This window comes from Giraffa tippelskirchi, chromosome 3 (assembly GCF_054371585.1).
Source record: "Giraffa tippelskirchi isolate mGirTip1 chromosome 3, T2T-mGirTip1v1.2.pri, whole genome shotgun sequence".
In the NCBI taxonomy this organism is placed as follows: Eukaryota; Metazoa; Chordata; class Mammalia; order Artiodactyla; family Giraffidae; genus Giraffa; species Giraffa tippelskirchi.
The window spans coordinates 178,909,257-178,927,828 of record NC_137277.1 but is presented as its reverse complement, the minus strand read 5'-3'; the positions used below and the strand labels follow the sequence as shown (position 1 = coordinate 178,927,828).

Below are 18,572 nucleotides of genomic sequence, written 5' to 3'. Positions count from 1 at the left end.
GCACAAGTCCCAGTAAAGCTTTGCCTGAATTTCTCATCTGGCCTCTTTATCAGTTGCTATAGAGTACACAGTCCAGGAACCCGTCAGTAACTCAGCCACATGTGACCTCAGATACACACCCAGATGCCTGCTCACACATCCCCAACCCTTGACTGGTGACATAATTGGTGGGGCCCAGTGCAAGGTGGGCCCCTTGTTTAAAAGTTATTAAGAAAATTAAAAAAGAAAAATAAATAAAAATTAGTAAGAATTCCAACCATTAAACCACAAGGGAGACCCTTCTGAGTGCAGGGCCCTGTTGGGCTGCATAGGTCTCACACCCGGGAAGCTGGCTGCATGCCTAGACCCACCACCACCGAGGCACACACGCCTCTCCCTCCAGAAACACACAAGAGCACCGGCCCCTGGGTGGTTGAGCCTCACACTGAGCCAGCGCCCCTCCCAGGTGGGCAGGTCCAGCGGCCCTTCATCTGGGCTGCATAATCTCTCCTACCCTTCCTACTCCACTCAACTCCCCCCTGCACATACCACCCTGCCTGCGGGCTTGCGGATGAATGATAGACAAGAAGGCAAAGCCAGCTCCTCTATCCATGCTGTGTGCAGGCCTGCAAGGGCACAGCTGATGGTGAAATGCCAGTAACAGTAACACTTGTTAAACATTTACCATGTGCTAGGCACTTCTACCACTTTATATTCACTCATTTAGTCCTCACAATTTGATGAGAGGTATGGTCATGTATCACCATTTTACATATAAGGCAATTCAGGTACAGAAAATTGATTCACCTGTCTGAGATCACTCCGCTAGTAAGGGAGCTCAGATTTGAACCCAGGCTGTCTGCTCCAGAGAGCCTTCTCTGTCAGTGGTTGCCGTGGTAATGGACCAGGAATGTACCAGGCACTGTGAACCCAGGGCTCTCGGGGCCTCTTGTGAAATGAAGAAAAAAGATGATTATGATGTAGCATCACCTTGACGGATCCATGGACAAACCCAGGAGCCCCATGATGGTCACCAGATTGCAGACACATAGACATAGATGACTGTCTTTATTCCAAGCTCACTATGTAGAAGATGTCTGAGCTAGAGACTTACTCCTTTTTAAAATCTTGTTGCAAAGAAAAACATCATATATGTAATGAAGGCATTTTCACTGACAATGGTGTCAGTGACATGCTTGGGTCGTAGACCCCACATGGTGGCCAATTAATCTAGAAGACTTTCTCACGAACTGGAATGAAGGGAAACTCGCCCTGCCAGTGAGTCCAGGGCATCCAACTGGCCTCCTAAAATATCACTAAGAGTCTGCACAGCCCTGGCTCACCCTCCCCACTAAGTGTGGCCCTTGAGGCCCGGTCTGAATCCTTGGCCCCGCCCATCCATACTCCTGGCCTTGACTGATTGGTCCAGGAATGCCTACATGCTCCAAGCCAGCCAATCAGATCCTTTGAGAATTGTGGACCCGCCTGTCAACCCACTCAGGATGATCTCTGACCTAAGAACAGGTAAACTTGTAGACTGTAAACCAGCTGCATTCACCGTCACTGCTGTTTGCACAAAGGAAAAGATGCAGGAAGCTGTGTACAGGGGCAGAGAAGAATGAAGTAGCCTCCAAGGGATAAGTGGAGGGAAAGGGGAGCTGCCCCTTCCGCTAATGGCCATGATTGCTCTTCCTCCTCTGCATTCATCCTTAGGACCACTCCTGCTGTCGTGTAAAGTTAGCTTGAGAAATGGCTGTTACGTGCAGTCAAATAGCCTTATTTAAGTTAAAACTGGAAAACGTCAAAGTACCACAAAGCCCCTGGACGTGTTGTTGTTGAAGAGGACAAATCCAAAAGCCACAGAGCTACCTGTGTCCTGGGAGTATCCCCAATGGAAGCATGAAGTCATCTGTCTTTTGTCTTGAAAATGCTTCCCACTGTGGGGAGGGCTTCCCCAAGTGGAAATGAAGCCGAGTTCCCTTACCGAGTTTATGATTAATCTCTCTATCCAAAACTTTCTTTCGTTTCTTGTTCCCTCTGACCTCAATCCTATGCTAATTGAACACTCATCAACCAGAGTCAGATGACTAAAATTGCTCTCGTCAATAACACTTTGTTAATGTACTACAATTGCCATTACAAGGTATGCTCATTAATGTACACATTTAAGTGGTTTTTCCAGGGTAAGATGAGTCAACTGACCCCTACCTCCCCGCAGCCGTGGACCACCTAGTCAAATAATCATAAACTAGAGACATCCTGACTGCCGAAACTACAATTAATTAAGAAATGCTACAGAACCGTCACTGAAAGTGAAAGTCGCTCAGTCATGTCTGACTCTTTGCGATCCCATGGACTATACAGTCTATGGAATTCTCCAGGCTAGAATACTGGAGTGGGTAGCCTTTCCCTTCTCCAGAGGATCGTCTCAACCCAGAGATCCAACCCAGGTCTCCCACACTGGAGGTGGATTCTTTACCAGCTGAGCCACAAAGAACCTTCAGTAGGCAATGATTAATCCCAGCTTCTTTGTTCTTCCACTTTAAAAAGAATCCCTAACTCAAAGACCATGTTGGGGAGGATCTGAGTCTTGTCTCTCCCTCCTTCTTGATGCCCTGAAATAAACCCTTACTTTGCTGCAAACTTCCTCTGTCAGAGTTTGTCTTTTTGCATTGCTGGCACAAGAGCCCTTTGCTTAGTTTCAGAAATGTGCTTTGCAAAGGACTTTATTAAACTTGGGCTGTTCAAGGGTGTGCCTGCAAATATTTGACAACTGGTTCTTCAGAAATACAAATGTATACATTATATACATATACATATATGTTTATTATAAATTTTACTGATAAAATGGATGTGCAGAACATAGTGTACAAATAACAGCACAATGTAAGAACTCTTGATTGTAAATTCCATGTAGTCAATTGATTCTCCAGGTTTTAATTATTGCTGAACTCTTGTATGTCTAGTTAACCTGTGGTTGCAATTCAACCACAGTTTGAAATGGAGTTGCATTCTAGTCTGCTTGGCTAACTCTCCTCCCAATAAACTTATTGTCATTAAATCGGATATGTTATCTACTGTTACACTACTCTCTCTCAGTCCCCTCTAAATACATTCATTAAACCGAGACCTCTTTCAGCTTCAGCACTTTTGTTAATATTTTGTCCATTACTTTCTTGAATCTAGAAAGTCAACAAAACAGCAAATCAAGTCCCAATTTATAACATTTGCTAATTCCCACTGTGGCCAACTTCAAGTTACCAATGTAATGAATCACCAAGCCGACTTGGAAAGAGGTGTGCAGAAGTACATCTTTATGCCAGAGTTCCACTATTCAGCTGCAGTGGATGCAGATAACAAAAGAACAGTGAGGTGTAGTAAAATCATTAGGAAGTCATGAGTTTTGAGTATTATCTTTATTTTAATATTTCTTCTTTTAACTGAATTGTAGCTGATTTACCATGTGTTAATTTCTGTCATGCTGCAAAGTGATTCAATTATATATATTCTTTTTCATTCTGGTTTATCCCAGGATATTGAATATAGCTCCCTTTGCTATACAATAGGACCTTGTTGTTTATCTGTATTTTAATATCTCTGAATTGTAAATTCATATCATTTAACTTTTTAAAACAATGACTCTTCAACAACCTGAAATTGAAAAATTCCCAAAACTCTAACAACTGACTCCTGTGAGCTGGTGTGAGCCAGCTTGGTGTACTGCTTTTCTTGTCTCATCCAAACACATCCCATAGGACATTGCCTACAAAAGAGGCCCAATGGCTAGAAAGACTGTGGTGAAGCTGTTTACCATAGAAAATCTGAGCTGGTTTGTGCCTTGAAGCAGAGGAAGAAACTTGAAGCAATGACTCTGTCAAGTTCAAGGCCACATAGACACAGCTAGTTTGGCCATTTTGAGTCCTTCATATCAAAGTATGAGGTTTCTCTTTTACTATCAAGGCTCACCAGACATCTCTGACCCTTGACCTCAGCCCCTCTCTGCATCCCATTCTGTGTCTGAGACTCACTTCACTTGTCACAGTCTGTTGATGCCTATTTTCAACTTAGGCACCCAGAGAAGAAGCCCTTTTGGTTTGTTAGATTTTTCTGTCTCCATCAACAACTTGCTTGTCCCTCTTTCCCAGGGAAAAGCAGAATTTTCACTAAGATCGCTATCTTTGCACAAGCCAATGTAACAGGAAAATTTGTTTAATTTTAGAAGAATTCAGCTCCTGTTTTACGCATCCTCACCTTTCAAAACCCTACTCACATGTCACCTCCCTTCTGATGTTTCATTTTCCAACACTGCTATGGCTATGACTTGTCCATAAACTTATCATCCCTGTTCAGACAAGAGTGTGAATGTTTGTTTACTAATGAGTGCCCCTGACTTGGCTGTGAATCTTTCCTTAAGTTCAAGGATTGTGTCTGTGTTGTATGCTATCGTGTGACCAGTGACCAGTACAGGATCTGGTCCTAGGTGAGGGTTTTTTCAGTAAATATGTCAGATTGAAAAATCTGAATATATATTCAATGCCATGTGACCCTCTATAAGCCCTGGGAGAGAATTTTGATCTAGTCCTTCCTTCAAGGAAGCTCTCCTTGGTGCCCCTTGCACCTCCTCTTAATCTCCCTAAACACATATTTCCCACTTAGATCCCTAAATGTCAGAGCCAGAGAGGTCCTGAGACCTTTTGGTCCCATCAGCTTGTTGTGCAGATGGGGAAACTGAAGCCCAGGGAAATGCAGGAAATTGCCAGAGCTCACATGGCTCATTAAGAGTTTCCCAGGTGGCTCTAGTGCTAAACAACGCGCCTGCCAATGCAGGAGACATAAGAGACATGGGTTCAATAGGGTTCAATACCTGGGTCAGGAAAACCCCCTGGAAGAGGGTATGGCAACCCACTCCAGTATTCTAGCCTGGAGAATCCCATGGACAGAGGAGCCTGGAGGGCTATGGTCCATAGGGTCGCAAAGAGTCAGACACGACTGAAGCGACTTAGCACACATGCACACAGTCCTTAGAAGGATGGAAACCAAGCCTTATGCTTCCCAGATCAGGCTTCATCCTGTAACTCCCATCCTTAGAGACAGAGAATCAGGTCTAGAGAGAGGAAGGTGAGCACAAACTCATACAGCGATTGAGGAGCAGAACCAGGGCCTGCGAATTCTCCTGCCCCATCCAGATCTCCTTGGGACCTTTCCCTTCCTCTGAGGCTTGACAGGGAGACTGGTGGGTGCCGCCTCTACCTACTCAGGTTCAGGGATCAAGACTGGGGAGGGGCGATTCTGCAGGTTCTCATCTGGGAACTGATGGAAGCATGCATCAGTTTGTCCACTAGGGGGCAATAGAGAGCCCAACTAGGAGAGCGGTAAGCTCACTGAGCCTCCAGCCAAGGTTCTTGTGTACTCGGGCCCGGTGGGAAAACTGAGGCTCTGGGAGGAGGGGGACTTGCAGAGGTCACTCTGAGCGCCAGAGGCAGAGCTGGCACTTGACCCGGCCTTCCTGAAACCAGTCAGATGCCTTCCCTGGGCAGCTGACTGGAGCCTGGAGGGGGCGAGGCTTCTCTGCCCTTTTGCTGACCACTCAGACCACGCTGTGCTGCGCCACACCCCTCAAGTGGCATGACATTTCACGTCTCCCTGCAACACACTGGCCAGTGGTGAGTCACACTCTACTTCTTTCCTGTTCTGTACCGGAGCCACTCCACCCACCCCCGCTGCCTGCTGTCACTAGCACAGGTCTTTGTGGTTTAGAAAACATTGTCACTCTCTGCTTACCCAGGGTGGGCCTGGGGTTAGGTGAAGTGGATTCCTGTCCGACCAGCCACTCAACCCCCAGACCAGGTTTGTTTTGTTACAAGTCTTTTTGGGCCTTAGTTTCCTTATCTGTCAGGCAGAGAATATAATAGTTCTTATCTCTCAGGCAATGCCAAACAATGCTCGAACTACCACACAATTGCACTCATCTCACATGCTAAAAATTCTCCAAGCCAGGCTTCAGCAATACGTGAACCGTGAACTTCCAGATGTTCAAGCTGGTTTTAGAAAAGGCAGAGGAACCAGAGATCAAATTGCCAACATCCACTGGATCATCGAAAAAGCAAGAGAGTTCCAGAAAAACATCTATTTCTGCTTTATTGACTATGCCAAAGCCTTTGACTGTGTGGATCACAATAAACTGTGGAAAATTTTGAAAGAGATGGCAATACCAGACCATCTGACCTGTCTCTTGAGAACCTCTATGCAGGTCAGGAAGCAACAGTTAGAACTGGACATGGAACAACAGACTGGTTCCAAATAGGAAAGGGAGTACATCAAGGCTGTATATTGTCACCCTGCTTATTTAACTTCTATGCAGAGTACATCATGAGAAATGCTGGCCTGGAAGAAACACAAGCTGGAATCAAGATTGCTGGGAGAAATATCAATAACCTCAGATATGCAGATGATACCACCCTTATGGCAGAAAGCGAAGAAGAACTAAAGAACCTCTTGATGAAAGTGAAAGAGGAGAGTGAAAAAGTTGGCTTAAAGCTCAACATTCAGAAAACTAAGATCATGGCATCTGGTCCCATCACTTCATGGGAAATAGATGGAGAAACAGTGGAAACAGTGTCAGACTTTATTTTTTGTGGCTCCAAAACCACTGCAGATGGTGACTGCAGCCATGAAATTAAAAGATGCTTGCTCCTTGGAAGGAAAGTTATAACCAAGCTAGATAGCATATTTAAAAGCAGAGACATTACTTTGCCAACAAAGATCTGTCTAGTCAAGGCTATGGTTTTTCCAGTGGTCATGTATGGATGTGAGAGTTGGACGGTGAAGAAAGCTGAGCGCTGAAGAATTGATGCTTTTGAACTGTGGTGTTGGAGAAGACTCTTGAGAGTCCCCTGGACTGCAAGGAGATCCAACCAGTCCATCCTAAAGGAAATCAGTCCCAGGTGTTCATTGGAAGGACTATTGTTGAAGCTGAAACTCCAATACTTTGGCCACCTCATGCGAAGGGTTGACTCTTTGGAAAAGACCCTAATGCTGGGAAGGATTGGGGGCAGGAGGAAAAGGGGACGACAGAGGTTGAGATGGCTTGATGGCATCACTGACTCGATGGACATGGGTTTGGGTGGACTCCGGGAGTTGGTGACGGACAGGGAGGCCTGGGGTGCTGCGATTCATGGAGTCACAAAGAGTCGGACACAACTGAGCGACTGAAATAAACTGAACTATCTCTCAGGGGTTTTGAGAGGCTTAAATGAGATAGCACATAAAGTTCTTACATGCTTTCTCCCTACAAGCTTTTTATCAAGCCTGAAAACTGAAGAGCATCTGGGAGAAACTGCCTCCCCCTTACAGACGACAGACTGAGACCCAGTGAGGTCAGTGAGCCACAGTGATGCAACTTCCTAGCTGAGGGCCAGGTATGGTTGCCAGGCCAGGACTCAAGGGCGTGAGTAGAACTTTCTCCTTTGTTCATCGAGGGTTGTGTCTGAGCTGGTGTTGGGAGAGGAATGTACATAGAACTAAGGCTTGGGTAGGCCTGTGGGTCTCCCAGCCATGAGTCTGCATCGGTTGCCTTGGTGACACCATTATCCTTTTTGCATTGGATGGCCTTTGGGGCCAACATCCTTCTCCACTTCTTCTGTGGAGGGCATGAGAATCATTCTGCTGAGTTGGGGTCACAGTGTGGTCTGGGGGTCATTCTGGTAGGTCCTTCTTTGGGCTCTGCAGGGACCTCTCAGCACCCATGATGTCTCTGCTCTCATCACTCTGTCCATCCTTCCTCTCGTTCTAGCCTTGGGAGGCCTTTAGTCCACTTAACAGCCTCTCTTGCATGGAGAGTGGGGAGAATTGGGAAAGGGAAAACTTTTAAGAGAGAAACAAAGAGATCAGTTACATCAAAACCTATTGCTAAAGTGGCTTTTCTGTACCAAGCAGTGTTCTGGGCCCTGGGGTTGCAGCTATGAGCAAGCCAGACACAGGTTCTCCTCTCAGGGGGAGTTGGGGCAGGCAGACAGTGATGGTCCCAATGGCTACCATTTATGGAATCCTACTACGTGCCTGTGCCATCTCACTTACTCCTTCCAACAACATAATGACATAAGTGTTACTATTACCCCCGTTTTATAGGTGAGGAAATAGAAGCAGAGAGGTTCAGGAAGTTGCCCCAGCTAGTAGATAATAGGGGGTAGGATTCTGAGCCTGGCAGTCTGAAAATTAAACACAGTCATGGAGTGGAGAAGGGCTGGCCATGGGTCGAGCTGGAGTGGACCCTTCCAGCGTTCCTGAGTGAGGAGGTGGTGTTTGAGACAAGACCCCACTAATGATAAGAAGCAGGCAAGCCTGGATCTGGGGGAGGAACCTCCCAGGCAGAGAGAACAGCAAGTGCAAAGGCTCTAAGGGGAGAATGAACTTGACTCATCAAGGGCCAGAAAGAAAGCCACTGTGGCTGGGAGGTCAGGAGGTGAGGGGAGGAGTAGATGGACCCAGACTGGCAATATTAAACTCCATGGGCTGGAGGCGGGTTGCAGCCTTCTGGGCCTCTTTTCTTGACCTTGCCAGGACCCAGTCCTATGCCCGTAAACCCCAAGATGTCATTATCTCCTGCCCTTGCAGGCAGCTGGGGCCCCCATGCTGAGGCTTCCTCTAACCTCTCACTAGTCCTGGGACCCTGAGGACTATCTAGCTGACAAGGGTGGGCTGGAGCGGAGGGCCCGGGGCCCCGAGAAGCCTTGTTGCCGCTAGGGCACCAGGCAGGAGGTGCAGAGCCCTGAGTCAAAGCCCTGAAGTCTGTCCCAGTGGTGGCAAAGGCATTTCAATTGGAGTCATTAAAATCACTGAGCCTTGATGGCCTAGATTTGAGCCATGCTATCCCCACCGGCTCCCTTGGACTTCCTGGCCTGACCTCTCCAACCACCCATGACAGGAGAGGCCCCTGTGGAGGCACTATTTAGCCTCTTCTGGATTCCAGGGTTTTCTCCCTGCCCCCAGTCAGGGAAAGAGCTCCTTTCAGAGAGCAGCCATTGCTTCCCCCTCTCCCCGCCGGAATCCTGGGGTTCAGCTGAGGCCAGTGCAACCACATTTCCCAGGGCCTCCTGGTCCTTCCTGCCCTCTGGGAATTTTCACCCATGGGTGCCTTTGCCCACACTGTCCCCTCGCTTGGAATGTTCTTTCGACTTCTGTTTACACTGAAAATTCCTCCTACCTTATTCCTCAAGGAATAAGTGATAAATAATAGGTGAATTTCTTTCTTTCTCCGTCCGTTCCTTCCTTCCATTCTTTCTCTCTTCCTCTTTTTCTTTCCCCCTTCTGTCCTTTCTTCCCGTGATTCATTCATTTTATTCATGCATTTTGAGTCGTCATTCATTCAGCTTCCACCAGGCCCTAGGGCACAGAGAGGGTAGGACAGATTCTGAGGTCAAGGAGTGTATTAACCTGTGTGAGAGGTGGAAGGTAAACAAGCAAGACTATAATGGACAGGTCCCAGTGCAAAATAAACATGTGAGACCCTTTGTTAAAAAAATCGTTCAGAATTTCAAAGTGGTGACAGCAGGGCATTAAACCAGTTGAGGGGCCCTTCCTAACCAGGGGGTTCTTCCTCAGAGGTAGTGTGCCCAGGATGGTGGCCCCGAGAACTAGTGATTCCTCAGACTGTGATGGAATTCACAGATTCCATCAGTGAATCCATCAGTGATTCCATGCAGCGGCAGGTAACCCTGGGCGTTATCCAGGAGGAGGTGTTGTCCACAAATGGCCAAAAGCAGGAGAGAAATGGAAGGACTCTTGGGTACAAGATTTCTTTTTGGGGTGCTGAAAAATGTTCTGGGGTTAGATAATGGTGTGATCGTATAACCTTGTGAATGTACTAAAACCCACTGATTTGTCACTTTAAAACAAGTGGATTTTATAGTGTGTGGAATATATTTCAATAAAGCTGGTTTTTTTTAATCATGAATATAATAGAGTGAAGAATTAGGGTGATCAGCTGTCCCAGTTTGCCCAGAACTAAAGGTTTTCCTGGGACAAGAGCCTTTCAGTGCTAAAACCAGAAAAGTCTCAGGCAAAACAGGACAAGTTGGTCACTCTGCATAGAATGCAGGCTTTACATTTATTTGAATGATCAAATGCGAGAATTTAAAGAAATTTCCTGAGAGGTAAATCAGGGGAAAGTTTAAGGCGCACTGACCTAAATGTCTAACAACAGGAGGTAAATTCATTCATTCATCCAATTCTTTCATCCTTCATTCATTCATTCCCCAGTGACGTGTAAAGGTTTTTTTCTGTTTTATTCACTGCTGTGCTCTGAGGAACTAGGACTCTGCCTGGCACACAGTAGGAATGTTTGATAAGGGGAGCTATGTGCTAAGTGCCAGTGGTCCATTAGTTCCTCTTGTCCTAGGGCTTAAACTGCCTCATGGCTAGTTTTATAAGCAGGCAAACAAGACCCAAGTGAAGGGGACTTCCCTGGTGGTCCAGTGACTAAGACTCCGAGCTCCCAGTGTAGGGGGCCTGGGTTTGATCCCTGGTCAGAGAACTAGGTCCCACATGCTGCAACTAAGACCAGGTGCAATCAAATAGAAGATAGATACATTAAATGCATTTTAAAAGGAAACTAGTGAACAGATAAGGGGAAAAGATAATTTCAGATAGTAATACACGTCATGAAGAAAATACAGTGATTGAGTAAAGGGCCACTTTAAGCTGAGTGGTCCCAGGAGCCTTGCTGAGAAGGTGGCTTCTGAGTGAAGGACACCCACTGACAGAGCCACTCTCAGAGCTGTTAAGAAAACATCCTTTCTTTGAAAAACAAAAAAACAATGAATCAACTTTTTATTTCACTGACTGGAACTTCCAATTCTCTCTGATGCTGCATTTAAAATCTTCAGAGTCCCCCCAGATAGCATCCAGGCTTCCTGTATCCAGAGACAGGGGCCCAGAGGCAAAGAGGGTCAGGGCCCAGGCAGTGGCAGACACTCCTGAGCAAGTCTGTGTCAGTTTTTAACTGAAATGCCCTTAAGCTCTCCATCCTGAAACTTTTCTCAATGACATCTGTGGAAGAAGTACACTCATCTCTTTTGAAGGTATACACAACTCCACGGGAGTAAGGGGTGGACATTACACAGATGCCAGCCAAACTTCTTATTCAGCCAGAAACTAAGCTTCTGGCTCAGTTTAACAGCAGGGAGATGAGCAAAACTGTGGTGAGTGTCCTGGCTCTTCCACAAGGTGAGCTGGGCTGAATGTGAGCACTGCCCATGATAGAGCTGAATTAGACTCTATAAAAAGATAAAAAAAAAAAAAAAAAAGATAAAAAGAAAAATTAAATAGATAAAATAAAATAAAAATAAAAAGATTAAAAAAAAATAAAATTAGACTCTATAAAAAGACTACTCCTATCTCTATGAGTAGTCTAGGAGCTGCTTCCAAGAACCCAGGGTGTCCACATCGCATACCCCATCCAGACACAGCCAGTTCCTCATACATAGCTACATGTGAAGCAAAGAAACCTTCTGTTGAAACTTCCCTGGTGCTCCAGTGGTTGAGATTCTGCGCTTCTGACACAGGGTACATGGGTTCGATTCCTGAGCAGGGAGCTGAGATCCCACATACTGCGCAGTGTAGCCAGAACAAACAAACAAACAAAAGTCTGGCTTAAAAAAAAAAAACAAAAACCCATTTTTTGCTGACTTTGGGGGGTGGGAATTGGACCTGGGAAAGATGCAGGATGGATTTTTTATTTCCCTTGCCAAAAAAACCTATGTATCTACCCATACACATACATATCCATGTTCAAGGATGTTTTTCTTCCGTGACTACAGGACCCCAGAATCCAGCCCTCCCCCAGTCTGAGAGATGATGCCTATTAACTGCACAGATCTGGTATATGAACATAGTGTATAGAGCTTCCCTGGTGGCTCAGTGGTAAAGAATCCGCCGGCCAGTGCAGGGGACACAGGTTCAATCCCTGGTCCAGGAAGATCCCACATGTGTCAGGGTAACTAAGCCCATGAACCGCAACTAATGAGCCTGTGCTCTAGAGCCTGGGAGCCGCAACTACTGAGCCCACAAGCCACAACTGCTGAAGCCTGTGTGCCAAGAGCCTGTGCTCTGCAACAAAAGAAATCATTGCAATGAGAAGCCTGTGCACTGAAACTCCAGTAGCTCATAGCAACTGGAGAAGGCCCGCACACAGCAATGAAGACCCATAAATAAATAAATCATAAAACAAAAACAAAAATCACATACTATATAAGGCTCTTGTGTTGTCTCACAAGCTGAGAGGACAGGGGCAAAGGGAGTGGATACTCATGGGGGATTTGCTTTCTGTCTAAAATCCAGTCTACCTGGCAACACTCTTAGGAGAGATTCTGTGGGCAGGATGTGGTGGGTGACCTGACGGTCCCAGCCCACTGCGGTAAGAAGGGAGTGACTGAGGGGGGACCAAGTAGCATCACTCACAAAGTCTCTGTGGGCTCAACTTCTAAACACCTTGGAAAGGTGAGCAGCCTGGGTGAGCAGGCTTCATTGACAGAGGCCAGCAAGGGGGCCCCGTGTGGGGAGAACACCAGCCCAGTGATGCCCTGGGAGTGTGCAGCTGTGTTGGAGACACAGCTTGCACTCTTGGTGTCCACAAGGGAAACAATCGCTTCTCATCACCAGAGACAAAGACTTCCCTCTGCTGAGGATGCCAAGCCAGGGAGGTAGGATGGTAGGAAGAGGCACCGCAGCCCATCTATGATGCTGGCTTGGGACAGGGGGTATCCCACAGTAAATTCTACTGTCCTCACTGCATGAAAGAAACATGGAGTCCCTTGCTAGAGTAAAGGGAAATATGAAAGTTACTATGTATCATGAATATACTGAGCGTTCTCTTTGTAATAGCTCAAAACTGATCTATGGCCAAAATTAAAACCACAGTGAGCATATCATAAATCTCAACTATTTCTGGGTTGGCTTCTAACACTGCTTGAAACAAGCCTTCAAATGCTATTCAGAATGATGTGAGTTGCCAATAAATGAAAAATAGTTAAAAGAAAAGAAACACGGAGTCCTTGTGGGAAAGGCAGCAACACATGTGACCTGCCCAGAGTGAGCTTGGTCTGAATTCAGAACCATCTGCTGAGCAAGGTCCCGGATCTTGACGCAGAAGTCTTTGCTACCTCTGACAGCTTGTGTGCCACAGCCCAGGACCCTATAGACACAATATCATCTGCTCATACTTGTAGAACTTGCTGCCAATGAGTGTCTCATTCTCATCCATTGCCCACAATTCAATAGCACCTGAGCTGGAAGCCACTAGGATACCTCTGGCTCTGATGGTATCAAGTGGGGTCAGCCACTCTGGCCTCTGTCTGGACTCCAGTGGAGTAGAAATCTTCCTTGAGGGCCGCACAAGGGTCCATAAATGGCCAGAGGGAGCCAGCCCAGCAGCTGGCTGCTCAAGCTGGAAACTCAAGCTGGAAACTGTAGCAGGAACACGCAATCCGACCAGTACCTCACAGCCTCCAACGGATGCTCCATACAGGTGGACACATTAAGGGGAAGGTTCCACTCCCAGGCCGCCAGGGGCACAAGGCTGGTTAAAGTTTCCTTCCACAACTCCATATTTCCAACCTAGCCCCCAACTGGAGGACTGCCAGAAATTCAGCTCCGCCAGACCCCACATGGTCCCTCCCCAAGAAAACATCTTAATGACCAGGAAAATGCTCATGGTGAAAAGGTACCTGAAAAAGTCAGGACACAAAACTATTCATGTAGTGAGTGCTGATCTTTTTTTTAAAAGTGTGTTTAAGTGTTAATAGCACTTAGAATAAGATATATTACATTCAAACAGATATATGCAACCTTATGTTCAATGTGGCACTATTCACAATAGCCAAGACATGGAAACAACCTAAATTCCCATCCACAGATGTATATATAACGAAGATGTACATATATACAATAGAATACTACTCAGCCATAAAAAGAATGAAATGATGTCATTTGCAGCAACGTGGATTCAGCTAGAGGTTATAATACTAAGCAAAGTAAGTCACAAAGAGAAAGACAAATATCATATGATATCACTCATCTGTGGACTCTAAAATAGGACACAAATGAACTTATCTGTGAAACAGAAATAGACTCACAGACACACAGAATAGACTTGTTGCCAAGGAGGAAGGGGATGGGAGAGGAATGCATTGGGAGTTCGGGATTAGCAGATGCAACCTAGTATATACAGAATGGATAAGAAACAAGATCCTATTGTATAGTATAGCTCCTCTGTCCATGGGATTCTCCAGGCAAGAATACTGGAGTGGGTTGCCATACCCTTCTCCAGGAGATCTTCCCCACCCAGGGATCGAACTCACGTCTCTTAAGTCTCATGAATTGGCAGGCAGGTTCTTTACCACTAGCTCCACCTGGGAAGCCTGTATAGTATCAGGAACTATATTCAATATTCTGTGATAAACCATAATGGAAAAGAACATGAAAAAGAATGTGTATATATATGTATAACTGGATCACTTTGCTGTACAGCAAAAATTAACACAACATTGTAAATCAACTATACTTCATAAGATAAATTTAAAGAAAGAATAAGATACATTAAAGCATGTTGAAGGTGGGAGACCACAGGTGATTTCTTTTTTTTTAAAGTAGTCCTGTATTTTCCCAATTTCCTAAAATTCATGTATTCAACCTGGATCATGCCCTGCCTGATGCAAATCTGGGAGATGGGGTCCTGGGGTGAAAGAAGCAGATGAGGTCCCTCTTTCCTGTGGGACAGGAATATTTTATAACTGGGAGGAAAAAACCTGGAGTAAAGGAGGAAAGTAATTTTTTTTAAAAATGGAAGAAATTGCACTGGAAGGGGTGCCAAAGAGCCAGCTGGAAGCTGGAGTCAGGTTTAGGAGATGGAATGGGCAGCTGGGGGTGGGGGTGGGGGTGAGAGTGGGGCTTGCCTGGGAAGGAACAGAAGGTCAGAGGGCGTCTCTCAACACTCACCCATTGTGTGCACGTGTGTAAGTTCCTTCCACATCTCAGCCTTGGTTTCCCCACTTGTTTAAGAGCAGACACCAGATGTGTTTTTTTGTTTGTTTTAAATAACTCTTCATTGCACTCTCTCCCCAGCCCCTGGAAGCTCCCATTTTATGTCTTTATGACTTCGACTATTCAAAGGACCTCATATAAGTAAAATCATATACTATTTCTCCTTTGTGTCTATTTCATTTAGCATGATGTCCTCGAGGTTCATCCATGTTGTGGCATGTGTCAGAATGTCCTTCCTTTTAGAGACTGAATAATATTCCACTGTATGTATTTCTATACGTTAGGTGGTTCTGAGTTTCCTTCAGCTCCAGCATCGCAGGATTCCCAGTTCCAAGCGCCTGTCCTTGCCAGAGCTGATGCTGCCTGGTGGGGTGAGGCCCCTGGCTTCAGGCAGACTTTCCCTCCTGCCTGTGTCACTAGGCAGCTGGGGGACGGCCCTGAGAATGAAAAGCTTTGACTAAATACCTGTTGCCTTCTCTCTGGGGTTTCAGGAGCCGGGATGGGGCCTGGGGCAAGGCAGGGGAGCTAATGATGGCCTACCGGAGGTTTGGTCATCCGGGTGAACCAGACCCTGCTCCATGGCCCGTCCTGATTACAGGGCACCCTCCGCTTCCCCTCCCCAGGGCCAGGCCTGGCCTCAAAGCAGTCTCTGCATGCCCAGCTGTTCTGGAGCAGCTGCAGAGATGGGCAGGCTGAGAAATCTGGGATAGCAGCTGCCAAAATGCACTGGCTTTGAGGCCAGAACAACAGATACAACTCACGGTGAAGCCAGCTGGCTTATGCATGGTTCTCATCTGGGGGTGACTAGTAGTAATGGCCACTGTTGCCTGAAGTTTGTGTGTGTGTGTGTGTAATTTTGGCTGCACTAGGTCTTCATTGCTGCGCACAGGCTCTTCATTGTGACGTGCAGGGGCTTCTTTAGTTGTGGTGTGCAAGATTTAGAACGCGTGGGCTTAGTAGCCCCATGGCATGTGGGATCTTAGTTCCCCAACCAGGGATTGAACCCACATTCCTTGCCTTGGAAGGTGGATTCTTAACCACTGGACCACCAGGAAGTCCCTGCCTGCAGTTTTAATCTGCTTGTCACATGTCAAGCACTGGCCGTGACTTATTTCATTTAACCTCACACAGCCCTAGGAGGTTGATACTGTTAACCCCCTTTTACAGAGGAGCAAGCTGAGGCTTGGAGAGCCGGGCACAGCTGGTAAGTGGCCCAGCCTTGTGCTGTGCTGGAGTCTGATCTCTTAACCCCTAGTTCTGCGATTGAGTGGGACTTCCTTTAGCTCCTTGGTGGAGGGGAAATGAGGGGGTCCATTGGCTGGATACCTATTTGCCATCCCTGCATATTAATTGGGGCAGCAACTCTCGTTGCTGCTTGAGATTCTGCTTCCAAACAAGTGAAAGCCGCTGCTGTAGTTCACCTAGATCAGTTTACAGGTGGAGAAACTGAGGCCCTGGGAGGGGCAGGGAGCTGTCCAGGGCCACTTTGACAGGGTCTTTGGCAGAGCTGGGATTAGAATGCAGGTCCAGCCTCCCAGCCAGGCTCTGTTTCTGGTACCCACGTGGCCTCCTGGATCTTGTATGTGATCCACACAGGCAGAGGGGCATTCTAGGGCCTTCCATGCTGAATCTGCTGGTCCTGGACCCTCACCTACAGTGACTGCCCCTCCCCCCTTCACCTACAGAAGGTGGGACACGTGAAGGTAGCCGGCAATGGCGCGGAGAACAGGACACAGGCTGGAGCTCAGTTCTAATTCTGCTGCTACCTTGCTGTGTGGCCTGGGCAGCTCTGCTCCCTCCAGACCTCAGTTTCCCCTTCTGTACAATGGGAGTTGCTGACCGTTTGAGCCTATAGGCACTGGGCAGAGGAGGAAGAGCGGTTAGACAGGAGGCAACAAGAGTATGGGGATGAAGGGAGGCGCCCCGGGGCCACAGGACACCCTGCCTTGCCCCGCTCTCCTGGGGAATTGCCTCAGCTTCTGCCGCCCACACTCCCACTGCTGGCCAGGGGACGCCGCTTGGCCTGAGCGTTTCCAAGCTTTAGATGACAGAGTTCTCGGTCCCCAGGGCGGCCCTGGGGCTGGTGGTTGCCCTTCCCTTCTCCCGGACCAGTGTTGGCTTCATGGGGTTTCGAGGAGGCTGAGCTCCTGGGTGGGCGCACCCGTGGGCATTAGCCTCACCCACCCACGTGCACTCACACCCCTACATGTGCTTGTATGCACACGCACACATAAGCCTACATGCACACACTCCACAGCAGGGACTCTCACAGGCTAAGAGAGGCCCGAACCAGTCCTGACTTTTGAGGCTCTTGGTTAGTTAAAAATGAAGACATGCTGAAACAGGTTGGCCACAGTTGCGGTGTGTTATACACGTTTTTATTTAATAAATTAATATCTTTAACGTGCACACACACACAAATCCAACGCAACTGAGAGATTCATAAGATAATTGCAAGAATTATAAAAGATGAGTTCACAGTGCTGTGTGGTCTGGCAATGGGATACAGTTTCAAATTGTACGATAAGAGTTCTCTTCTTTCCATCTTGTGCACGAGTCTCTGGGACTCGACATCCAGCCTTCTTGGTGTGTACATTGTTTTTTAACATTTTATTATGAAAAATTTCAAGCATCCAGAAAGATTGAAACAGTTGTACTGTGAACACCGATATCCTCACCTTCTGAAATCTACAATGAACATTTTGCAATCTTTGCTTTATCACATATCTGTTTTTCCATTCACTCATCAGTCCATCTGAATCCATCCATCCATCTATCCATCATCTCTCTACCCCTCCACCCATCCATCTGTTTTTTGATGTATTTTTGTGGCTCATGAATGTGAGGCCTGGGTCGAATGACACTCTTTTCCCTCCTCCTTCTCCCTGACAGTAACAGACCTTGCTGTCCACACACATATACTCATACACACATCCCTACATTATACATGTGTGTGTAAACCCGTATACACACACCACACACGATTCTCCCATGTTCTCTAATTCAAGTATGTCCTCTCCTTATTGACATGAACTCACATATACAAACATCACACATAATCACCTGTGCACACACACACACACAGTGCCTCCACATGCATTTGTGGCAGACTTTTGATATCTGTGAGGGAAGCATCCAGAGACCTTCCAGACTTGTAACTCTCAGAGAACCCCTTACCTCTGGCAAGTGTGAGGGGATCCCCAGTAGCTCCTCACCCTGCATGTCCCACTTTTCTGCTTTCCCCACAGTCTTGTCTCTTACTTTCCAGCCACATCCCACGAAGAAGATCTCCCACAAAGGCTCCTTCTGCAGTGTTGCCACATTTGGGAACAAAGCCACCACACTGTCACTCCAGGAGGGCACAGATGGTGTTGACCTCTTCACACCACATGCCCAGACCTGGCACCCAGCAGGTCCCCTGGTCAATTGAAAAAGGAACAAGAGTGGCAGACAGTGCATCTCTGGGCAACCTCAGGGGCATCTGTGTCACACACACTCACAGCCAGGCACACACAACACACTCTACCTGCATCAGCACAATCTAGACTCACAGGAGA

The 18,572-nt window shown here is 46.9% G+C and overlaps 1 protein-coding gene and 1 pseudogene across 3 annotated transcripts in view; one reads left to right on the top strand and one right to left on the bottom strand.

Annotated features, from left to right (window-relative positions):
* The window catches only part of SERINC2 (serine incorporator 2), a 52,174-nt gene that overhangs the window by 13,189 nt on the left and 20,413 nt on the right, over nt 1-18,572 (top strand). The window contains exon 4 of one of the 3 annotated variants that reach the window (XM_081586050.1): nt 7,275-7,426. The exons of the other annotated variants lie outside the window; for them this stretch is intronic. Within the exon in view, the coding sequence (XP_081442176.1) occupies nt 7,400-7,426 (27 nt within the window). The 5' untranslated portion in view covers nt 7,275-7,399. The remainder of the gene's footprint in view (nt 1-7,274; nt 7,427-18,572) is intronic. 3 annotated transcript variants of the gene reach the window in all.
* Nucleotides 12,283-15,595, bottom strand: LOC145542522 (methylosome protein WDR77 pseudogene; annotated as a pseudogene).